Genomic DNA, 26,133 nt, shown 5'->3' with positions numbered 1-26,133 from the left:
AGCTGGGAAAATATTACCACAACAACAATGCTAGCAATAACAGCTATTAACCTGAGGTGTGCAAGTAGCGCCAGATGTGAATGAAACACAGTCCAAATGGAAGACACAGGACTTAACTAAGTTACTAAGTTATTATATTATAAGATTTTAAGATAGTGACCGCAGTCGAGCGAGTTCCAAAGCAGAAAAAAAATATTGTTGGGAATTCTTTCGTTGGATATTACATAGATACGTTTCAATGCATATTTATTTCATTTAATGAGAAAGCCTTATGTAAACGCAGACTATTTATAGCCCTAGAGTCCTTGGAAATAACATTTAAGATGAAAAATAGTAAAAATAGAATCATAATCTACTATTGAAATCCTATTACTGCTAATGCTACTACCACTACTACTACTTTCACTACTACAACTACTAGTACTACTAAACTATTATTATCATTTTCCTTTCCAAAATAATGCTACAGAATATTTCTGGTCCAGTAGAGGTTGGAAAAATAACATTTTATTACAGTGCCAGGGTCCCTACTTTATTGCAAGCAAAAATATTGGTAACAACAAAATGGACTATAAAACCAAAAACCATAATTTATAATCAAACTGAAACAGATTTATTCATATTTGGGTATGGCTGTTACAAAAGATTCCAGACTAGCAAGTTTTGCCAGTATGCTGAAATGTTACCAGCAAATATTCTCACTTGCATTTAGAAGCTCTTCGAAAAGCAGTTTTCCTCTTGCTCTCAATAATAACCAATTGCTTCACAGTTGAAGGTGGGATTCCACCCCAGACACTGGTGAAGTGATTCAGGGTAATTGGAGACAGTTTTTCCAGGTCTGAAATAGATGAGGCTGCAACAGAGTGGAGAAAGACAGCAATGACGGGACATGATGAGAAAGGAGGAGCAATAAAAGAATGGAACTTATCTACTGTATTAGAGACTTCAACAAACTCCAATTCAGCTCATGAATGCTGTTGGTCTTTTTTCTTTCTTTTTTATTCCTCCAAGCAAAGTGCCCCTCTTCCCCGTTCTCAGAGACTGATAGTTGCCTTGACAACAACAGAAAATCTTCCCTTTCTCAAACAGATGTCCCATTTAGTTGGAAATTAGAATGTGTAAAAAAAAAAAAAAAAAAGCCCATAGGACACAAATTATTTCAAAGTTCCTCAGAGGAGAGAAAGCGACAATGTGACACACATGCTGACACACACAAGGTTCCTCTCAGAGTTGCAGCATGCAAAGAGGGAAGTTAAACCAGGTCATCAGGACCCGCAGCATTCAGGGGGAGCAGGAGGTGTAAGGGACGGTCACGGGTAAAAAAAAAAAAAAAGAAAAAAATGGGTGGCATCCCAGACTAGTTGGGGAGCAAGTGGCAGGAACTATGAGTGCCAGCGTGGCAGAAGGGACAAACTCGGGTGTGGGTGACTGAGCTGCCCACCGGCAAACTATGGGGTCTGTCCCTTGGTGCGTGCCAGACTTGTTGCTGCTCATCCAAAAGCAAAACAAATCTTAAACCGATTCTTATTTTTGATACAACAAACTGAGTCTGCAACAGTCTGTAGCCAAACATGAGCAATAACTGAAACAAAACACTCTATTTCACAAGGATTAAGCCACTTAGTTGAGCCTGAATCGGTTCATTTGCTAGCTCTTAATCACATGACTGTTGTCTTGTCCCAGTTTGCCTTTTCCCTCATCCCTGATTTTTTTTTTTTACAGCAGCTCTTTAAACATATTTTTGTTTCATTCTGTTCGATTCTCTAAGCTTGTTGGTTTGTTATTCCTACTGTAGTGAGATGTTTCAGTATTAGGGTCTGACTCTGCAACGCATCTCTTTGCTCACACTTCAGAACATACAAAGACATTTATAGGAACCCACCTCTATGATTCACGTCTGTTAGAGGGACAGCTAGTGAATGTAACGTGCACTTTTGCTTGTTCTAGGACATGAAATTGGAAACAAATTTATTTACCATATCTGAGCAACCAAATCTTTGCATACCTCATTGGTTAAAGTGCCTGATCAGTTGGAACAAAAAGGTGCACCACTGAGGACTGGTTTGGCCACCCCTGATCTAAAGATACATGTCGATGTGTTGTGGATGTGTGTTTGTGCAATGATTGTGAAGAAAAGGAGACATTGCAACAACCAAATAATTTCGGTCATTGCGTTATCCCACTTGAGAGCTGTCCATGGTGCCCAATGTTGGGCTGACATGGGAGGGTTCAGTATGCTAAACCTGTTTCCAACATTCAGGACCAATTTCAATGGCTGAACTTAATAAGTCACACATGATCTGTGGTTCAGCCCTCGTGGGTAAACTCCTAGCTGTTTGCACAATTTAAGGGGATTATATTACGAGTAACATACGACTCATGACCTGCTCGACTTATGTCCACCTGTACTTATAATCACGGCCAGCAGATGCTTATTATTTTAATTCAATGTCTGGCACCGCAGCACGTGGCAGCCAGGCATCGAGTACAACAGTTACGGCAGCACAGTGTCCCAGCATCTCACTCTCACACAGTGAGCTACCACTACAGTAGTACCTGTAATCCTCGCATCGGCTATTTTGAATGGCATTCGACTTACGTCCAATCCAACTTACGATGGGTTGGTCGGAACTTGACTCCCGGAATTGGGTACACCACTCCTCTTTGGCTATGAGGGATAGTGAAGGTATAGATTTACACTTCCTGCAGTATATACATACACCTTTAATGATTCCCCTTGGCGATGAAAGAAGTAAGGAAGGCCACCAGCTAAAGGATAATGAGTCTGAGCCGCATGAGTAGTGCCAAATATCGTAGAGTTATTACATATCACAGCAATGAAACAAATAATATGAAGTACATTAAAGCAAAAACCCAAACACATATTGTACTGGGTGTTGTGTGTGTGACGACAGATGAACCACTGAGAATGAAAGAAGCATAAAACCCAGGTTTTCATGTGTGTTTGAGGTAGAAAAGGGAACAGAAGGACAGAATCGCTTCATTATTTTCTTTCTTCTTGTTGCCTCAGGCAGGGTAGACATGTGTGAAATGGAGGCAAACGCCCCATGGCATGCCATAACACACAAGCATGCACAAATGGCAACACACCAACGTAAGCTGAAGTCCCGCCCCTGGAGGCCATTTAACAGGTAATTTAAAGAGAAATCCCTCCTGGGAAATGACACAATAAATCCGCTCGTCTGCTCCCCCTCACTCCACAATGGTTTATTTCGCTACAGGGCTGAAAAGTGACAGCGCTTACACGGGAGGACAAGATGGTATTCGAGAGAAAGACGACTAGAGGGAGGCGGCAGAGAGAAACGGAGATGCACAAGAGGGTGGCAAAGTAACAAGTGTTAAAGTAGGCCAATTTTTTTTTTCCTTCCTCTTCCCTTCGCCAACCCCCTTAAGTGCCCGTTTATTAATGTTCAGTGATCGTAGACTACTGTGTTTGCATCCAGTGGGAATTCAACTGCTGCTGGGATGGAAGTGGGAGAAGGAGCGGATGAGCGAGAGAGAGGCTGGCTGTGGGAGGGAGGGGAGACAGAGCCCAACAGGGGTGTGGGAGGGGTTTCAAAAGTCTCAAAGTGAATCAGATGTTAATTCAGTGTGGGCTCTGGTGAGGAGGCCCAGATAAGCGGTGCCAAAGTTCTTAATGCCTTATTTACTTAATTTTGAAAAGTTTGAGTTGGAGCTTCACAAGGTTGAATTTATGGGAGAAGTGTTTACAATGTAACAGATGCTCACTACAGATTTATACTAACGTCAGCAAAACTTTATTACATATTTGGCATTTGTGACATAAACTGCAAAACTGCACTGTAAATTGCTTCATTGGCTTCAGCGCAGACATTCTACCTCATACATATCTTTTAATTCTTTTTTTAATCAGAATGTTTTAAATGAACTGAATTCATTTTTATTTTGTTTGAAATGAATTCATCTCCAGTTTCCGAAAGATAAAAGGCACTATGAGGTTTGTATTATCTGAACACAAATACAAGCTTATGAGGAAAAATACGTTGGATCAGATATAAGACTGTGAACGGAGCCCATGAGCGAGGAATGTCTAGATTTTAAGTCCCTCAGGCTATGAAAATCGGTAGAGAAGCCATGAGGCAAACAGAGGATGTCCAGTGTTAACAAGAGAGCCCTTGGATATCAGTGTGAAACACACGCTCTCTGCAGGACTGTGGGTTGTGTACATCACTGAGAGGGAACACACACGTGTCTTTGGCGCCCGAGGATTTCACAGCAATGCTTAAATAGAGAATTCCTGAAGGTGGGAACAATCTGTTCTCCAGGGTGCTAGTTACGGACGTAAAGGTAGCCTATTGTGAGAGTGTTTGGAAGTAGGAGAGATTCGTGCACCAACACATTCGGCTACTTCCTCCTAATGAGTAACGCTAATAAACGAGAAACACAGGGGACATGTTTCACGACGCGTTATTGGCAGACAATGCTCTTCTGAGGAGCCAAAAAGGCCAATTTAGAGCCTCTATAGTTTCAGTGTGTTCCAGTCTCTTTGGCCGTTTTTTTCTCGTCCTTCTTGAAATGGCAAAATGAGAACAAGAAAGGACATGTTTATGATGCGCTCACCTAAAAGTACATTTTATTTTCAGTGCAAGTGGTAAGAATGTGGCCTGAGAGGGAGAAGGTTTTAAAACAGATTGGATTTCAGAAAATAGTTGAAGCAAACTGAACACAATTTGTAGTTAATGGCCTACAACAGGCAACAGCAGCATTAGCCTCCTCTGGGGAGAGAGAAAATTTCAATGATGGAGAGACGGATAAAGGGAAGAAAGTCAGAGCCTCTTCATCAGAGGAGGAACAAAGCAAACTCAAGTGACTCCAGAAAAAGAAGGTCAGGCGACTGTCATGCCTATCGCAGACTTTATTAGACTTATTATCATTAAATGAAAAGCATTGCAGCGTTTTACTTCTCCTTCCCGTCTCCTCCAGCCATCCTTTCTTTGCCACTTTCTCCAAAGGAAGTTAATTAAATTCCTTTTCCATTTCGCGCTCATCAGCGAGGACTCGCCATCAAACGGAGCGCAGGTAGTCCATTTCTGTCAATCGCCAGCATGGAGGAGGAGGAGGAGGAGGAGGCGGGATGGAGAGGAGAAGAAAACCGCTTCTCTTCATCTCTTTAGTTTTTGATGAGCTTTTCTAATTGGGCTACTATGGAAGAAGAAGTGAATCCTCAATAATTAAAAAATCTAATTACAGAGTCTTTTGCATCTCGTCCTTAATTATTCCGCACCGAGTGGCGGGGAGCGATAGATTTCTGCCATTTAAAGAGGAAGTCTTGTTTCTCTCCGCTGTCAATCCCAAACATCAACAAACACGACAGAGCCCGCCTGCCTCCCTCACGCTCCTCAAGTGAAAAGCCAACCTTGTCACATACCGTAGATATAAGCTAAGATGTACTTCATGAATACCATGAAACCCAACGCTGGTTCTCACACTCCCTGAGTTCCCTGAGGATTTGGAAATCTACTCTCTCACCCCATTAGTTTTAAAGGTATTAGGGCTGCCCTCAAAAATTCAATTATTCTTAGCATCTGTCAAAGAGCCTCCAGCCAAACCGTTAAGCTTTTACAAGTCGACTGTCGCCTGGAAAATATAGGCTGTGGGCTAATGGTGCCAGCATTTCCCTGGTGACAGGTACGAAAACACAGTCAAAACTGTGCCTTTTCCTCCAGTTGTTAGTTATTCCAACCGGAATGATGGACCAATTCAACATAGCATTCTTTTAGTTCAGTCACTGTCGGAGGTTAAAAACGAATTTGTGCTTCAGTCTATTAAGTCAACCAACTTGGCTCACTGAAAAAGGACTTGCTGAAACCTGCTTCACTATTTGACTTGGTGCAAAGTCGTTGTTTTCCAATCATAAGGTGATGAGTTACATTTCTGAAAAGCACTCTATTCACTCATTTTGTCGCAACATAAAAATTGAAGGCATAAACGTTTCACGGCAGTGGGGATGATCATGGCGGCTGTTTTTTACTGAAACATACCGAAAGAAGCATCATAATGAGTGGAGACAACCATTAATCGTGGGACTCAACCTGTGCATTCTGGCTGGACATATGAAGTGAAGGACCGCGTGAGGACAGCTGCAGACAGGAGATAGATTTACTTCTCATGATTAAAAACTAGCTTTTATAAACTAGTACTAAACTAGTTTTTATTATCACCAATTCAGGAAATGTCAAAACTCTACCCTCTGCCTCCCTGCTTCTCTATCACTTGTTGACTGGCTGCGTTCTGTGCCGTGGTTTCTACATTTAAAAAAAAAGTCCTGGCTGCCTCCTCATGGTGTTTGTATATGGGTTGAGAAGATGTGGTCTTCAGAAGTAAGGTGAAAAAAAAGTGTTACATGACTGAAGACTGAAGAACATGGTGATAAGGTAAAAGGCACATTTGCCATTAATATTTTTTGTTGATATTGGACTAGATATGATACATCATTATTGTGTCTATATTGAGATATGAACCTTCAACCTAGTAATAATTTCCAAAACCATTAATATATTGTTATCATGTCTGTAGTGAGGTATGAACATCCAAAATACAATGTTGCTAAATTAAATCTCTCAACTTCCCTGCTGGTCCGGCATGCAACGTCAGACACAAATGTTTTGCTCCTGCCTTTCAATGTAGGAAAAACCGACCAATGACAAAGCTCATTTCCTTTTGCCTTAGCTCAATCACTAAAGCCAATGGTGGACAACTTTCTACATCTTAAACTTAGTTTTCACTGAATCTGTGGTCATATTGTACTCATATCAAGATAGCTGGCATGAAAATTTGTCCACATCTGCCCATGAAGTAAATAGGCATAATGAATGCATAAGTGTTTATGTCAAGCTTCCCAAGCACGCTGTGAATACAATACATACAAATTACATTTGACAATTGCATGACCATTATATTGCTATATTAATTCTGCGGCATAACATATAGTTCAGTCAATATTTCTTCTTACATTTCAGAGAGACCGAAAAGCAGCAGAGTGAATATCAGGTCAGATCATTTCTGACCCCTATCCCCCTTTTTCCTGAATAGTATTTGTAAATTTTTAATTTAGCAAAAAGATCCATTGAGAAACTCCCCAGTTCAGTGATCGAGATGGAAGATTTGTCAAAAAAAAAAGGATAGAAAATGTAGGCATGCTTTGAAAAAATATTTTTGTTCTTGGAAAGAAGCAACCCGCCTCAATATGGGAGTGAATAAAGTATGCTAGAGGGTCTATTTATATACAAACACAAGTTGATCGTTGATATGAATCACATAGGAGTTCTCACCAGGAGTTACATTATTTTCCCAACTTTGCATTTCAGTGTAAGTAAATCACAAATCAATGAAAATCACAAGGCCATTCGTAAAGAACAGCAAGCAGGTGATTTGGATTTCTTTCATGAATCCCCTGTACGATGCCCTTGAGTTTTCAGAACAACTCTTGATATATTCAGGAAAGAGAAGGATGAACCACTCTGGAGTGATTTTTCCTCGCCTTGTTTCATTGACTTAAGTGACAAACGCTGTTCTCTTACACAGCCAGAATTGCACACTCATGTTTATGCTTGTGCTGCCGCTCCTCTATAAATTCGCAGAAGCTCGGTGTTTGGCTGGTGCGGCTCATTACAAATGATGATTCAGATGTCATCCAGAGAGGTTGCCAGGGAGGTTGCTGCTGCCGACAATCTCAGCTGCTAAATTATGAGCGCAGAGGATTTCTGAGATCCAGAACGTCCGTCCAAGATCTGTGACACCAGCTGGTGATGATATCCAGCACCCAGTGGCCATTTAACTTCTGAGCATGATTCTTAGCCCAAGTTTCTGTCAAATAACAGAGCGCGCAAACAGAAGAATCTTGTTCTTGAATGTATATTTTTTAATGGCCTTATATATAATAACTCAAAAAAACAAGCATCTAGCTTGGTAAACTTCACTGGGCTTGTCCGTGGTGTATGTGTTTTATTCCTTAGATATTGTTTGTAGCAAATATTAAAAGCTTTATCAGAATCAGAATCAGAATCAGAATCAGAATCAGAATGAGATTTATTGCCATGGTCAGTGGGGAGCCCACTGACTAGGAAAGTGTCTTGAAATAAAGTGCAACAAAAAACAAATAAAATAAAATAAAATAAAATAAATAGAATAACATAACAACAAGGCTGTTCACGAATTTAACAGTCTGACGGCCGAGGCAAAGAAGCTGTTCCTGTGACAGGAGGTTCTGGTCTGGATGGACCGTAGCCTCCTGCCAGGCAAGAGGAACAAACAGTCCAGGTCCAGGGTGAGAGGGGTCGGCTCTGATCCGAAGGGTTTAAGTCATGTTGACAGGACAGAGTCCGAGATATGTTCGACTGGTGTAGGGCTCACCGTGAATGCGCCTTTGACTTCTCCTCCTCTGCTCCTCCAGCTCTCTGACGGCAGGACGGGTCTACAACACGTCTGTGACAAATGACTCGTAAAACCACATTAGCGTCAGTTAAAGTGGCTCCCCCGCGTTGCTGCTCAGCTTCACAGATTCGCACAGACAAATTGGGAGATTTGAGAAAAGAAAAAAAAAGGGGATTTAAATTCGGTGTGGGATGGCGACGGGTAAGGACTGTGTTTTAAGTGTGAGAGCAATTGCGGGCGTGGGACGGGGCTGCAAGATCCCGCTGAGACGCTCGCGGCATCCACTTCCATGAAGAGAGGAGGAAGCAGGAGCGAGGGCCGGTCCAGATGGATGTAAAGAGCAGAGGAGGATGACCAGAGGGGAGCGATAAAGTGGTGGCAGACGTAGCGGAAGAGGTGGCAGACTTACAGATAAAGAGAGTGGTATCTTTCTAACCTTTCTTCATTTGATCTTCAAATGATGTATTTGCACTGGATGGTTCTATTTGTTGTATTTATTTGCTCTTTCATTTTCAGTTTCTTTATATTTTTGTGAGTGCGTGTATATTAGCCCCACCCTCTTGTTCTATTCCACTGCATCTCTTGACAAATAATACATGTTTTATCACTTCAGTATGTTTGCTTACATTACATTCATTTTGTTGTCATAAAAAACATTTGGACCTTTTTGCCTAAAATGTTTTCCACCTGTTACAACTGCATCTCTCCATCTACTGCCTTAAAAGTGACCAGCTATCACAAGCCTGGTTCTCTTAAGGTTTCTGCCTGGAATGCTACAAAACAAAGCACCTGCACAGGGCCCCCACCAAAGTTGGGCCACCAAATTCTGCATCTCCACCACCAGAAGTACATTGTTTTCAAGGGCTCAGATATGTAAATTTGCATCCATGCAGTTAACAACTGAAAGAATGACAGAACAAAGAAATGGAATATGTAGTGCACACGATTTTCTTTCTTTCACATGATCAGGTGGTACGCAACACTCATGCCATGCACATAGAGAGCTTCTGAAAGCTCAAATATGGGGGACTCACATGAAGAGAGTAAGAAAGTGGCAGTGGAAAATGAAATTGACCCTTGTTGTTTGGTGAGTCATTATCTTGTTGGTTGTGCCTGAGCGCTTCTTGTGAGTTGAGGCCCACATTAACAGTCCTACATGCATTTTCTGACAAACAGAAAATGTCTGCACACTGTCTTAGCATCTAAATGATGACAAAGTAGGAAAAGAAATGACACACTGTATCTAGGACAAGGGTTCTTAGCCTTTTTGGTCTCGGGGCCCATCGGGGATCATTCAAGGAATAGAACCGATTCATTACTGTGAGTACTGATTTCAGAATTACTGATGTGTTCAATAACCATACATGGAAACAAACCAAAACCTTGTGAAATGATATGAAACCTTGATCGACGCAAAGATATTTGTCATCGAAAACTAGGTGCAAGTCATGCTTGTCAAATTTACTAAAAACTGTACGTCATGAATACAATTCTGAATAAAACAAATATAATAAAACAACATCTTAATATCATACAAGTGTAAATGAAAGAATCAACATTTATTATTTTTTTAAATTAATTTTAAAAACTGTTCCAACAAGTGAACAGTTTTTACTGTTGGGGGCGCCGTCACTTTCTCTACCATTTTTTCTTTTCAAGAACTTCTCCATAGTTGGTAACTATCATAAATTTGCAGCTGTCAAGTCAATTCAGTGACACACTACTGCCACCGTACGTGGCTAGTGTATTAAAACTGAGCATCTCACAGTCCTGAGGTGTAAAACAAAAAACTTCTTGTGGCCCTCTAGAGGGCGCTCGCCGTCAAACCATAGGCCTCGGCCCAACGGTTACAAATCACGACTGGCATTTTGTCGTTACAAGTAGCACGAGTCTTGCCGGAAGACAATGAAAATCCATATTATCCACCAATGACATTATTTCAGTATGTTGACAGTCATGTGTGAATTGAGGGAATATGTCACTGCATTTAGAGCATGGCTGTATCGTGTATGGCTATTTGACTGGTCCCAAAAGTCCCCCTCTGGCCCAGCTTTATGGGAAACAAAAACATATTTTTTGAGGTATCAGCAGCATGTTTGTGAGCACGAGGGTTTCCACTGTTTGCTTTCAGTCATGGGTTTTAGCTCTCAGCTTGTCAAATCACTGTCTCTCAGTCATTTCATGCTCGCTTGACGGCTCGCAACCTCATTGTTGCAAAATTGTCATCAAACCGACCAATCATAGACGCAGAGCCGGGATGATGACAGATCAACGTGATGTTTTGACTGAACCTCCAGCACTCGGTCTTTAATGCGACGGCTAGCGTAATCACAACCCTCCGCTAAAATCTCTGTTTGACAGTTTGAACCAGCAGCTAATGCGCAGGCAGATCACTAATAAACCGGAGGACAGTTCAGCTGCCACACAGACCCATAATTGGGGCGGCACATCGGGGTGGCGGTGGTATTGCTCCAGCAGTCAATGGGCCATAAAGCGACGCGTGCATGGCATCGCCATGGCAACGCATCGGGCGCCACAGGCAGAGTCACCACGACTACTGCAGGAGAGTGGGGCAGTTGGTGGTAAGAAAGGGAGAGTGTGTGTGCCAGAGCTCATCAACTGAGTGTAGCGTAAAGGAGGAGGTGAAGAAAGAGCTAACACAATACACACACACACACACACACTGGTCAAACCTACACACTCCGCCTCAGTGAGACGTTCTATCACACACTCTCTTCACCCCATGTGGCCAGCCGATGAATCTGAATAAATCAGGTCTAATCCTTCTTTCCTTTGTCTCAGCCCACCCTGGTCCCACCACCTCCTGTTCCTGCAATTTTCCCTCCTTTTTCGCCCCCTTCTTCTTTTGGATCATTCTCCGTCTTGATTCCAGATCTCTGCAGCGGCCCCAATCATAAACCAGCATGTTACCACAGGATACAATTCATACATCACGAACACACACACACACACACACACACACACACACACACACACACACACACACACACACACACACACACACACACACACACACACACACACACACACACACACACACACACACACACACACACACACACACACAAGAGATCCAGGAGTAACAGCTTAAATATGACACTCTCATCAGCTCACTTACAGTAAGGCTTTCCTACCAAACACGCTCAATGGAAATTGAATCGTACGTCCCCAATTCGTTGTGTCAGTGATACTTTACAGACTTTAAAGACAAGTTGTAGACTTGGATGCCAGATGTTGTTTTTCAAATGACGTTTTTGTTTTTGTGTTGACATTTAGAGTTCCAGAGGAAATGAAATACCCATATTTAATTTCATGTTGAATTCAAACGCCAAATAAAAAGGCAAATATATTAATTTGGAAGTCATTTAAAGCTACAAAAAAAACAACCTCACCAAATAATTTTTACTTGTTTAACATTACTTGGGCAAAATCCAGATTCCTTTCTTTTAATAGTTGCTGTACAAATCAAACTACCAAAGTTTTGTTCCGCGACAGCACATACACCAAAAGAGACTAAGAGACTAATGTATACATGAAAATGGAATTGACATTTTAAATTCTATAAATTTAAGATTTTAAATAGCAGTTATGATCCTGTTGTGATTGTGCACTTAAAAGGGAAAAAGTAAAAATGTAATTCAGTTTTAAAAACCTGTCATTTTTTTATTTTATTTCTTTTCTTTTTTATGATTTACTATTGTTAATCTTGTAATTTAAGAAGTCACGTTTTATGTTTGGGTTCTGCAAGTTAAAAAGCATGAAAAAATGGCATCAAATCTGCATCTGCTGCAAAACATCATCAATCACCTGCTGTTTACTTGTCGGACGACGTTCTGATCATAATAATAATTGTAACTGCTGCCACAGTGAGAAAGCGATTGTGTCATTTATGAGTCGCGCTTTAATTTACAGTCGACATCTGCGTGTGCTAATGTGTGTGTGTCTGTGTGTGTGTGTGTGTGTGTGAAGAATTCAGCACTTTCCTATGGAAGTGTCATCATGGACTGAAAGGTGAAATGTTGCTGGTAAGAAGGTCTAACTGATGATGCAACCTTAGGTGTCAGGTCATTGTGACAACTGTCTGGAGAGTACATTTATTTTCATGGCACATCACATTCCAGCTTTATTTCATGTATTGGTAGAGGACTGGACTCACCCCTAATTTACACAGGGGCGGAGGCATCGTGGAGGCAGAGCAAGACGTGGAGTTTTTTTTAAAAAAATGAATTGTTTTCAGTCTGTCACTGTACACTGCAGGCTCCATGTCTGCACCGCCTCCGCTCCACTTCAAATCGGCAACGGTTCTATTTTTCACGCTTCACGTCGGAGTGGGGAGGATTGTTCAGACTGGAAATCAGCTGGTGAAAAGCGAGATGGCTCCAGGAAAGTTTCATAATAAAACACTATGTGTAGACGTTTGGAGAACTTTATTGTGAAAGAGCAGAGTAAGTCATAACCGGTTAACATGACTCGCATAGCCTTCATCATGGATGATGAGGCTTTTGTATTGGAGGCCTGCCGTCGGCCCATTCTTCATGACACTCATGACAAAGACAACGTCATAAACGAAATTGCCTGGGCTGAAATTTGCAAAATTTGTGGGACTGACCGGGGATAACAACTTTTTCTTGTCTTGCTTTTCAGTACTTCAGTTATCATTCATTTTAAGAGCAAGCACACTGGGATGGTATCATGTTTCAATTCGCAAAGTACCGCAGGACAGAGTGGAGCACAACTGCACCACCCCCGTTTTCTGTGTAGATTGAAAATTCCGCACAACTCCGCCTCCTCCCTCTGTGTAACTTAGGGGATATATATAGTAATGTTCATCCTCACTTTCTTATCTGGAACTTTACATGTTTCTCACGCTGACCAGCTTCAACTTTCTTCTTTCGGCGGTAACTTTATTGTATTTTGTGCTACTTACCAGTGTATTTTGTCTGACTCTTACTCTGGTGTTTTTCTTGTTGACTTTCATTGTCTTTGTTGAGTATTGGACATGCAGACACCCCTTGAGTTTTTGTATCTTGTTGAAAGACTGAAATTGTTGTCATTTTTGTGTGGTCCACATTTGGGCTTCATCAGCTCCAACTTCATTTAATATACTTATGGCTGCCATTACACATACCTTAACATACTTAAGGTATGTTATTTGTCTGATTTACCAACAACGCTGCCCTCAGTGCAATATTATCATAGTTTAAAATGTTTTATAATTTCCTGTTTTATTCTTTGTCTATGTCGTTTGGATTTTTTAAATGTCACAATGTAATGTTACATTAGTAATACACTGTCATATGATGTTTACCTTTTTTATAATGTTGAGTTATTTTTATATTCAAATTCATTTTTTCACTTGAAGATCAAATCATCCCCAAAACGTCCTGAAAATTCTCTGACAGCTCTATTGCATCACACTGTCATAGAGAAAATAAATAAATAAATAAATACAGCAACTCTCATCCATCTTAAGGGCTGCAGTAGAATTGTCTCAAAATACACCAGCAAATCCCAGCCACTCACCAGGGGGAGCCATAGATCCTGAATCCCCTCACGGTGACCTCAGAGTCCTGCAGGTAGATGCAGTTGGTGAGCAGCGACTGGACGTTCTCGTAGCTCTCAGGCTTCAGCTTGGATGCGGAGGGGAAATAGTAGAAGTCTTGTTTGATCAGGTCGGCCATGAACTCCTGGTCGAAGGTCAACTCGTGGTTCCCCGCGATCACAATCTTGATGTCGTACGGCAAAGTGCCTGAATGAGACAAGACAAAACACACCCCTGCATGAACACCGCAGTCACCAGTTGTGGACATCAGGAGTGGCTCATCTATAAACATGACACACCACCTCTCACACCTGGCAACTATCTCAGTGGCTCGAGTACATAACTACATAACTCTGGACGGTGCTGGCGGGTATGGCAATGATACACCACCTCGGGGAAGGACCAGTCCAAGCCATTTAAAAGACTGTATGAAGAAAAGGACGCGCTGGCATCTGTGGGCAAGAACTGTGGATCTGCCATCTCCTGGGCTCACCACATGCAAGAGGATCCATACAGGTCTAGTGACCTTGTTCTTGGGATACAGCTATCAATTCCTTTGCCAGGAATGAGCTTGAGCTGTCTTGTGAGAGTGAGAAATACCAAACAGATCGACCACTTCCAGATCTTCCAGACACCACTTTCGTCCAACTGCCAAACTACCTGTGCGTAACTTTGACTCTGGAAGAGAGAAGATCTGAAATGCAACATGCTCCTCCATGTTTCAAATACTCACAAAAACTGGTATTTATAGGCTTATATAGCACATGTCTCTGGGCACGTTTACATATGTGCGCATGCAGATATATTAGGCATATCGGACTCATTGTTATTATTATGCTCTATAGATCTTTTGTTTTGGATCTCAATATGACTTCAACTGAAAGCTGATGGGAAGTAGCAAATGTCCCATATGCACAACAGACACAAAACAAGGGATATTTCCAACGTCCCATGGGACATTGTCAGTTACTGTTTGTGAGTTATGCATATGAAGACGCAGGGTCAGCAGCCACGATGTTGCAAGTCAGGAACATCATCACTACTGACCATCAGCACTGAAACGCCATGTGATCATGAATTGGTGATCGCTTCCTAACAATTGTGTACATCACACATACGTCATCAGGAGCATTGTTCCCAAACAAGATGAGTGACCAAACGGCTACAACTGGGCGGGCGGGATCACGAGGACGTGGAGACGGAGGAGCAGGGGAGGAAGAGGCGGAGGGATGAGCGAGAAAATGAAGGATGACATGAAAGCAATTCCAGACAGCTCGGCATTCACATGCAACAAGGCTTTCTCATTGTTTTCCATTTCCAGCAAATCTGTCCATCTGTCTGAGCTTCCCTCCATCAGTCAGGGTCTCAACCCAGCGCACCAGTGGCTTCTGTTTATAGACGCAGAGCTGAGCACATCTGTCAGGGGGATCTTCGTCTGACAGAGAAATGAGTGATGGGAGGCAGCTCCACTTCGAAGTGTGAAGACGACAACGCTGAATATTAAACTGGCAATCGCTCTTCTCATTCCTCTAATCAAACTCCTTCAATCGCAAGTGTTCCGCATTCAATGGCTTTAATTGGCGATTCAGAGTTCGGCCCCGAATCGATCTGCCGCCATGAAAGCTAACAGCTGCCCGTCCTCAGTTTGGGTTTGTCAGCTTGCTGAGGACGGCAACATCTGGGGGTCTCCATTGTCAGGTAAAAAGCTCCATCAGCATGGAGCTTTCCTTTCACTGCTGCCAGGACGCGGCGGCGTGCAGCTGAGTGAGAAACCACAGTGTGTTACGTTTGTGTGTGAATTTGTTGGTGAAAAGGAGTAATTAAAGTGAGCTTTAGAAGCGGCTGACAGCGCGGCGACGGCTCTGTCACAACAGCCAATCACGGCTCGGACACGCAGAGAAAGGGACAAGGAGGAGGGAGAGTGGCAGGAATACTTTGGGAAGCCCAAAAAAAAATCCTGGAGTGTGAAGGAGGAATGGTAAGAAGATGAAAGCAGCTGTCACAAAGTGCCCATCGCTGCATTTTGGGCAGCAGCTTCCTCCTCTCCCCCCCCCGGCGACGCAGCTCACATTTGTTTGGCTTGTGTTGGGTTGTCAGGCAGACGTCAAAAATGCCTCGTAAACGAGGCGTCGCGCCTCCGCCAAACCTCTCTGCGTAACGTTTTCAATTCCAGTGTGTCAGGCATTCACGGACTTGTCCCCGGATAAACCGAGCTTTGAACAAAAAAAACCCCTCTTCACAATAAAGAAATCATTGGCATTGATCAGGCTTCCATTGAAGCTAGTGGGGCCACCGAGCGGACGGAGAGCCGTTTTTGTCCGACAAAAACGTCATGGCTGCTTCTGACTGTGGGATCGATATGTTTCCAAAGACCGGAGTCAAATATTGAGCTGGTAATTCAATGGTCAGAAACAGTCTGGAGGGCTAATTACTTCATCACCACTTATGATGACCATGAGGACGGAGTCACGAAAATCAGCACCTCGAAATCTCAGGTGGAGAATCTCAAAACCAGCAGTGAAAACTAGCTCAACCTCATGTTGATAAGTCATTGAGGCGTCATTTCTTTTGCAACGCCAGTTTGTCTTTCAGTTTCAGTTGGATTTTTTTTTTTTTCAGGAAGGATGGTGTGCTCTCTGATCGATGAAATACTTCAACCTTTTCTCCGACTGGTTTACAATATAGGCAGTAATTCAGATGAGTATTCATTAAGTTTCACCATTTTCACCAAGAGGTTGAGCAATTCCGAGAAATATACAATTTCCTTCGTCTTGCTGCAGTTAACCTGACTACAAACTGTGTGCGAAGCAGAGGAAATAAAAAGTCTTGCGCATCTGAATAATTAAAAGCAGAAGGTCAGGGGAAAAAAGGAAGAGCGAGATAGCGTCATCTCAGGGTTCTAAAAGTTTCTGATATTTATTTTTGGATCTTTAGTGAAGTCAGGAGGCGCTCGGAGCTAAACACACACAGACTTAAAGAAGCGAAACCTGTGCAAACAGACAGAATGTTTGTCTGTTTGTATCTCAGCAGGAAACGTTTCAGAGGGAAAATGATAATATTCAGACATGAATTACACAAGTGGTGATACGTTAATAACGGCCAACCTGCTAGAATTCAATGCACCAGGATGACAAAGACATTTTTTTAAATCCCAGCTGGTTATGAATGAGGAACTATTTCAGTTTTATTTAATAAGTTGGGCATTCATTAAACCAGAGTGAACCACTGGTTTGTCTTGCAGGATGAAGTGTGAGTTTCACTTACTGTTCACATGCAATCATTGGACAATAGGAGTCCCGGCTGACCAGGGTTGTCAGTTGAGACAGTATACCATCGTCCTAACTCATGTGCGACGATGCAAGAGTCACTAAACATCAGGATGCATTGTTGGAAATAAATTGAAGAAAGCAGCAGAAAATAACTAGACAAACCAAACACCATCTTTGCGCGCAGCACTGACACTGACCCCCGATACAACCAACACATGAAGCCCAACATCACTGACGGACAAACCCTGGCCAGAAACTACTTTCTCCTTAACACCAACTTCACAGTGACAATAAGACCTTCACACACCGTGACGTATGACTGTAACATACCCCTTCTATTCCTTTTGGCTTCTCCCTTCAGGGGTGGCCACAGCAGATCATCTTCCTCCGTCTCACCCTGTCCTCTGCTTCCTCTTCTCTCAAACCTACAGACCTCATGTCCTCCTTCACCACGTCTTCCTCTCCACCTTCTGCCTGGCAGTTCCAACCTCAACATCTTCCTACCAATGTACTGGCTCTCTCTCCTCTGTACATGTCCAAACCATCTCCATCTAGCCTCTCTGACTTTGTCTCCTAAACACCTGACATGTGCTGTCCCTCTGATCTACTGCTTCCTGATCCTATCCATCCTGCTCACTCCCAGAGAGAACCTCAGTATCTTCATCTCTGCTTCCTCCAGCTCTGCCTTTTCCTCAGTGCCACTGTTTCCAAACCATACAACATTGCTGGCCTGACCACTGTTGTGTACACCTTTATGACTCTGATATACCAATGGACTATAAACACTGGGGTGCACTGACGTAGCTTGGGGAAATCATAAAGAAGCTCACTTCCATGTTTGGGTAATGTCGCCTCTTTACTTTTACCGTTGTTGACGTTTCCGCGGGGAGTCGCCTTTGGGCACATCACCTGCTTCGAAGGAAGAGAGAGTATTTCCTGGTACTACATTAGCACAATCCTGTGCATATGGTCCATTAGACTAGAACAAGTAATTGTTTTTAAATTGTGGTCACAATTTAATCGGCTGCGATTAAATAACACTGGTTGTCAGGGCAACTGATTCAGACTTAGTGCTCACATTTTCGCGACCAAAATTTCAAACCTGTTTGCCAAGGATTCATAGAGTATGAAACATCAACAAAACAGCATTTGAGCCTATCAATTACAGAGTGACCAGCCCCCAGTCTGAGGTCTGTGTGCAGCCGATGTGAACATGTGGGCTGGCTGCCGTTTCAGTGAGGGCTGGCTGGGAGGATGTGGCTACAAGAGCTGAGTCCCAACACCACCTGCACTACTCTTTCAGCACCTCACTCTGGGGTATGTGTGGCTTCACATAATCGGTGTTACAATAACTTGTGCATTGAAATGCAGCAACAAACATTTTCGTTTGCCTTAAATGCTTCAGTGATGCTGAAGCATCACTTTTGAGAGTGAGTTATGGTTCATGTCCTATATATGTATTTCTTTGGGGCATTTGAACAACGTAGCCATTTTGCAAACTTAAACTTGTTATCGCTTTGAAATAGCAAATATTTAATGTCTAATGTTGATGTGAGGCTGCTCTACTAGTATGTGAGATTGGATTACTGAAAGGGAAAACCCTGACACATTGGACACTTCCAGGACAATGGAACACAGTGAAAGTTGGACAACAGAGGGTGACACAAACCCCCTTAATACACCACAGTTGAATAATTCCTATTTTGTTTTCAACTAGTAAAACCTCTTTTAAGCCTCTCTGTTTCATTTTTCAAAAATCATCTAATGCATTTCAAAAGACTGTAACAGTTTGCAATGATATTTCTGTCTATTCCAGTTCCAACTTCTCAAACTGGCTGCAGTAATACTCTTTAAAGCAGGAGTACTACTTTCCTTCCCTCCAGTGAAAGCAGATTGAAAAAGGTGTTTATGAAAGCAAAAAAAAAAGACAAGAAATACACAGTAAAATGTGTGAGGAAAACAAGGCGTTCGTATTTTTGGATAAACCAGCAATACACATTAATCCATAAGCAAATAAATTTGATCAGTGTCCACTTAGAAATTCTGCGACAAGAGCAGTTCCAGTGGCGTTAAGTTTGACTCCAACTGTAAACTGCGAGACATAAAGCACCGGAGGGATATAAACTTGTACCAGATGGATCGCAAACACTACTGCTCTGTTTAGCTAGGTGGGCGTCTCTGAACTGCAAAACCTGAAAAAAATGGACGCTGTCCTGTATCCACAGCAGGATACCACAAAATGTCCCATTATTAGTGCCTGTAAAATGCACAACTAGTGTCATCATACAAGAAAAGAGTGTTTCCGCCCCGTAATTTCGTCAAATATGACTGAAATTCACCTTTTTTTCAACACGTTTGCAGTCGTAGCTTGGCGATCCCGAGTGGCATATTTATTTACCGGCCTAATCTCACGGTTATCCACACTTGCGTGTCGCCACACTCACTGCATGGAAGCGCGCTATTACTGATGGGATGTTTGACGCTGATGAGAGGAGGAAACCGCAGATAAGTTCCAAACTTTAACTCGTAGCTTTTTAATCGGAGGAGTATTTCGTATTTTTTTTATTTTACAGTGGCACCTCGGTTCTCGACCACAATCCATTCCAGACCGCTGTTCGAGAAGCGATTTGTTTGAAATCTGAATCGATTTTTCCCATTACAATTAATGAAAAACAAATAATGGGTTCCAAGCCTTAAAATAGTCTTTTGTAGGAGTGAATGTAGAGTGTCTGCTGCAGGTGCGCTGTTCCTCTATGTGTGTGGCCGCTGCATGTGGGAGGGGTTGCTCAGTGAGTGACGTCTCTCCAGAAGTGAAGAGGTGCCCGGTGCGTGTCCAGCTCTGAATGTGCGCTTCTGTGCAGTTTGGCTGTGACAAAGTCATAAACCAAGTAACACTCTGTCCCAGACTCGCCTCATCCCTGTCCCAGCTCCAGCCGACAACAGGACATCAAACCCTGGAGTGAGCTCCAGCCTCGGAGGTGTGGAGAGGGAGCACCTCCCCTGTGACACTCTACCACGGTCCAGTGCGGAAACAGGAAAGGTTTTACACCTCAATATGAAGAAAGAACAGTCAGTAAATGTAGCTAACGGGACACGTCTGCATACAGAGGCTGCGTTATACACAATAACAAAGCGCGTCATGGGTCAGCTGATCGGTCGGTGCACGTTATGTTTATCCCTGCTTTTTCCGGGGGCGTTCGAGTTCTGTATTTTTTTTCGAAATCCGTTGCAAAAAAAACTTGAAATTTTGGTTCGAACTCTGATTTGTTAAAATTAGAAAACCGAGGTTCCACTGTATTTTATTTTTGTCACAAAGCCCGGCCCCGCTTCCCAGTGCCGTGCAGCGAGCTGCGATGTGGAGCGTTGCAGTTTGCTGCACGGCACACTGCGCTTGCTGAATGTGAGCAAAATAGCTTAACAGGGGTAAAAATTCAGGTGGTTCTATTTATTCAATGAAGCCACCAGTCTTTATATATATTTTGTTTGAATGAATGAAAGTTTAAATGTGTGAAAGTTTAGAAAACACAGCTGATACAACTGTATGCTTGTCTTGCATAACTATATATAAAAGAAGATGAACAAAACAGTAGACATTCAGCTTGTAGTAAAGGAAATAATCATTATAAAACTATGTACTTTTTTATATAATCAGATGAGTGAAACAGCTGCCCAGGAGACACCTGCATCTGAGTGTTACTGTGGCCACAGCTACTGAGTTCATCTCTGTTAATGTGTCTTATTTGACACATTAACTGGGGCACACACTCCAATAGACTTGAATACAAACAAACCTGAGTGCGCAGAGACAAAATATCTGATCTCATAACTGCCATTGTCAGTAGGATACTTTAGAAAAATTGGTCAAACACAAAAGAGCACCGAAGCATGAGCAGATGAATGGCTCAAGATTTCCAAACACAGTTTGCACAGCACAGCCTTTGACAGGAAGTACAGTTGATGCCTTTACTCCAACTTTACTCACTGGTCTCCTCCTCATGTACAAACAACAGATTCAACTCTGTATCTAGTTGAAACACTAAACCACCAGGCCATGAAAGGTAACCTCATGGCAGTCGTGTTAGTGACTTCTGTGTCGAGACCTGAGCATGTATAATACCAAAACCTGGAGTGGGGACAAGACCAAGACCCAGACAGAGACCTAACTGAACACAGAACAAAGTTCTAGTTTGTCTCAGTGACGGCATTTCAGTTCCTGATTTATTTGGGGAAAAGGACTGCCATTTCTTTTTCAGTTTGGTCTTGATATTGGTCTCTGTACGCTCTTGAAGTGGTGACTACAACACGACAAGGACAGTTTGAAACAAACTGTAATAGAAGCCAGGTATTATCACTTCAGAAGCACAAACGTATCCAAGCATGAGCAGATGGACTGGTTCCAACCCCGGTGTATCAGGCAGAGTTAATAGGGATGGAATGAAGCAAAGAGATGTAGCCGAGTCTGACCTTAGTTAATACAAATTGATAAAATCATTAAAAAATGAAATGTCCTTCACAGTGTTATTGGGACAGTCACTGAGAAAACGCTTTAATTCTCTGTAATATTTATGAGTCATGTTTTTGTATTAACACAGTAAGTGATATCAAGTTCAGTGCAATTCATCTTTCATGATCACATTTGAAAGAAAATAGTGAAAGACTCCACATTCATTCTCTTGAACTTTTTTAAACAAAGAAACCGTACACAACTCTATGTGCAAGTTGACAAAAGCAGCTTATTCTGGCTCTATTATCCCCTCTTTATTTAGCCACCGTCTCTGAGCCTCGGCAGTTAGAAACACAAGATAGAAATCAATCATCAAATATATCCCTCGCGCTGTTTGGATGTTTGTTGTTTTCCAAACCACCGTTTCATCGGCTAAAATGGACAAAATCGACACACAACAGAAAATAATTACATTTTGATGTCTGTCTGGGACCAAAGATGAAGAAAGTCTGAATACAGAACAGTTGGTTTCATTAAATGTTTGAGTTTCCTGCTGTAGACCTGAACAATCCAGAACCAAATAACTGACGGAAAACATTTATTGTGCTGCTTCACAGAAAAGAAAATCAATCTAGTCAAAAAAAAAATAGAAGATGCTTTCATAATCGCATAATCTTTTGTGGCAAAAGATGGAAAACAAAAGAGGACAGGACGTGGGCAGAAGTTTGCTACTGTAAAGGTGGAGTGCAATAAAACAAAACAAAAATCCCAGAATCAACATTGCTTTGTTATTCCTTTTTTTCATATTGTAAATGGGAGGCGGAGACAAGCGGATCAGAAAGAAAGACCAAACAAAGAAATTGATTCTTTCAAATGTTCTGTCTCGCGACTGTGTCCACAATTGTTTATGAAACAGCAACGAAAAAACTCTTATGATGATGATGATTATCATTTTTTTGTGCTTTACTATTAGGAAAAATATTGTCAACTAAGTGATGATAAAGGACTTCTTGATGTGGATATACTGTACGCAGCTGACATGTTGGTGACACTTATATTGGACCCATCCATAACCGACTATAAAGTTCCATCCCTGCGGACCTAAAGAGAATATATTGATTTTATTCAACTAGTGGACGGCCTTTCAATGAGATATTAGCAAGTACCGAATACATGTACATACAAAAATAAAATAAACCAGTTGTGGCATTTCCTTTAGTTTCTCTTAATATTCTGTGCATATTGAATTTTGTTCATTTTGAATTGACCTGTGTTTACGATCATCTTTCCACTTCACTGTGAGCTACGATATACAGTAATATATTATTATTTAGTAAAATTCAACATGAGTATTTCCATTTTTTTAAAATAAATAAATTAAAATTAACATCAAATTGATTCAAGCTTTAACTAATGACTTATATTGATATTTGAGATTAAAAAGGCAATGAAATAATGATTATTTAACAAGAACAATTCAGATGAGCAAAGTTACGTCGTCTGTTTGTGTAAATCTTTCTTTTAAAAAATCCAAGGACACAAATGAAGGTACATAGGTTTCAAGGTTTCATCAGACAGCCTTGTGAGTGAAGGCATTTTCTACTGCTACTATCTCGACTGCTGCGATACAAGACTGTTCTGTCATAGAAGCAGCTGGACGTTCCTTCCCTCAGCTTTTTCATCCAGTTATTCCACCCTGGTTCTTCCTCAGTCCTGTCTCCCTTTTGTTCTTTTATCCAGCGCTGTCCCACTAGTTGTTCACATCCCTCGCTGCAGCCACACAAATCCCCCTGGTGGTGCACACGAGGCTGCCGTGTGTTAATGTCTCCTGTGAGCAGCCTACAGGTATGTGCATGTGGACGGGACTGGAACATGACCCTTCGGTTAATGTGTTCCTCCCTGAAGCTTGTGCAATTTCCATGTTTGCTTGGACTCCCACAGCCACCGCTGGAAAGCTTCCGGAGTTTGGCCACCATTGTTCCGAAATGTTACGGGTGGTCTTTGCTTTGAAGGGGAAAATCCATGCTTGGCCCAAAAGCTCTCACATGAAGAGGGGGATTACTGCCCGCTGCCTGCGCATGTGTGTGTGTGTGTCAGTGTGTTGACTGCAGCAAAATCAGAAATGTGTCCAGAGACAAGTTAATAGGAAACTCTGTGTGGCTGTGTGTGTACAACAAGTAGCCAAAACTAAGTGCCAAGAAACTATAGCAAATTGTGTGCAGACCGTAAAAATAGCAGCCAATTATTTCTTCCAAACCCAAAATGATTCAATTATTACAAGAGAGCTCCAGGAGCTGACGTCACACAGCCTCAGCAACCACCCAGTCTTGCCATTTTGGCGGGGAAGTGATAGTATAACTCCAGTGAACAGACTGAAAAGTAGTCAGCTATCATTTGCTGCGTTCTAAAAATGAACCGGGAGGGCGGATGAGGCACGGAACGTTGGTGAGCCCGGAGAAATGAAATATTAAGATGGCCTGAAAAAAAGTCACACACAGCCTCACTCTGCGTCTGTCACACCTGGAGCTATTCAGTATTCTCAGCTTCATGATATGATGCACACCCTTGGTTCCTGTGATAAGCTCCAGTTGCACAGTCTCATACTATGAGCATGAAAGTCCTGGCAGCACTCATTCTCAGGCGCCATTTCTTCCTAAATGGCACGACGCCAATCGTCTGATCCCAGGCAACCGACCTCGTCTGCTCTCCAAAAAAACTAAGCTACAGTTTTTCATTTCTTTATTTGTTTTTCCTTCAACTTGCTTGTCTGCGTAAAAAGCAATGCGCTCATTCTTTAACCCTTTTCTGACCACATACCAGGCTACACAGTCATACCTGTTACCTGTACTAAAATGAAGTCCTTTATTTAACCAGAAAACTTTTTAAAGAATAGTATTAAAAAACAATATTGAAGAACTATGAAAAAAACTTGGAATATACATATGGATTGTGAATAAAAGGGTGAAACCAAATCAGGAGCACATAAAATAAATCGATAAATAAATACATTTCAAGCCAACGGCATCTTTGTTGAGAACAACCATCAGGACGAAAGAAAGAACTGTCCCAGTGTTTAATGTCTCTTGTTGCGGTTGTGATTTTACAAATATCCATGGTGTAAGTAAGTAAATTCAGCCGTGATTCTATTTTTTCCGATTACTTTCTCAAAAAGACATCTTTAGCATCTCTGTCAAAAGAACTTTGATGATAGCTTCTATTCAACTAATGACGTAAGCTTGAATCATTTTATTTTTACACAATTAAGAGCAAGGGAACTAGAAGCCCTGAAAAACCTGAACTTCTGCTTCAATTTTGCTGTCACAGCTCCAGCTTTCGTTCCATAGCTGATTCAGTCGTCTTTTCTTTCTACATTTTAACCACAAGATTCCACTCTGATTAAAATTGCATGGAGACTAAAAGCTTCAAATTGTAGGAACTGACTCCAACATGCACAAAACAGATAGCACCCCAAAAAAAAAAAAAAAAATCCCCCCCACATCCCGACCTCAATGAGTTAATGACACACGGGAGCCAAACGTGCGCAGGAGTGGAAAGACACTTCACCTGCGCCACAGTACATGTTTGCTGAGGTGATATACACAGAACTTTTGAAAGGTTTGTCCTTGTCAAATTTCCTCTGTTAAAAAAAAACCACTCAGCTTTTTGGGATGTTTTTCTTGCTGATTAAAACAATCTTCCACTTCTCAACAGCCATGTGCAAAACAATCGAAGCTTTTGCTTTTTCTAATGTGTTGAAAAAATTTAAGAAATAATACAGTTAATGAGGTGCTTGAAGAACGGTACCTTGACTGTCGCATGCACGATTTTTTCAAATTTCTGAGCTATTAGTCAATACTACTTTGTTTTGCAAGCCAGAATGTTTCATTCCTCATCTGTTCTTTGTTCATGCCACAGAACCTGCTTTCTGTGCGGCTGATGGAGATGGAGCTCATGGACATACACTTAATAAATCTGCTTATTTCTTAGACAGATATTAAAAGAAGAATAAATAAGAATTAAATAAGAATATATATAAATATGAGCCCCAAGAATATATGTAAAATTATGGAACATTCTTACATTTCTTCTGAAGAACATTTTCTGAACTCAAGAAAATACCACATGCACTGAACTGACATTGTCAAAAATTGCATCTGTCATTTTGTTCTACCATGTTTCACAGCACCTTTACTTGAGTACTTGTCAATCACTCCTCTCTACTTTTCTTTTGTGACATTTGAAATTGCCAAACTTCTCTCTTGAGGCACTTTAGGCTGCCGTGTCGTTAAAAAGTCTTTGCCTTTAAAATATTCTCCGCCTTGAAAAGTTCCCGAACATTCCCTGGTTACCTTCGGTTACTCTACGGCATCGCACATGAAGATTATGACTCACAGGACATGTAGTCCCACCAGCTGCTGTACAGCAATGACTCAACACACAAA

At 41.8% G+C, this 26,133-nt stretch overlaps 1 protein-coding gene across 1 annotated transcript in view; it reads right to left on the bottom strand.

Annotated features, from left to right (window-relative positions):
- mpped1 (metallophosphoesterase domain containing 1) overlaps nucleotides 1-26,133 on the bottom strand; it is a 65,286-nt gene that overhangs the window by 24,389 nt on the left and 14,764 nt on the right. The window contains exon 5 of the mRNA XM_053863053.1: nucleotides 13,960-14,185. Within this exon, the coding sequence (XP_053719028.1) occupies nucleotides 13,960-14,185 (226 nt within the window). The remainder of the gene's footprint in view (nucleotides 1-13,959; nucleotides 14,186-26,133) is intronic.

The sequence above is a fragment of the Synchiropus splendidus genome, chromosome 4 (assembly GCF_027744825.2).
Source record: "Synchiropus splendidus isolate RoL2022-P1 chromosome 4, RoL_Sspl_1.0, whole genome shotgun sequence".
NCBI classification, from domain to species: Eukaryota; Metazoa; Chordata; class Actinopteri; order Syngnathiformes; family Callionymidae; genus Synchiropus; species Synchiropus splendidus.
The sequence above is the reverse complement of the archived record's forward strand: the minus strand, read 5'-3'. Positions and strand labels throughout refer to the sequence as shown.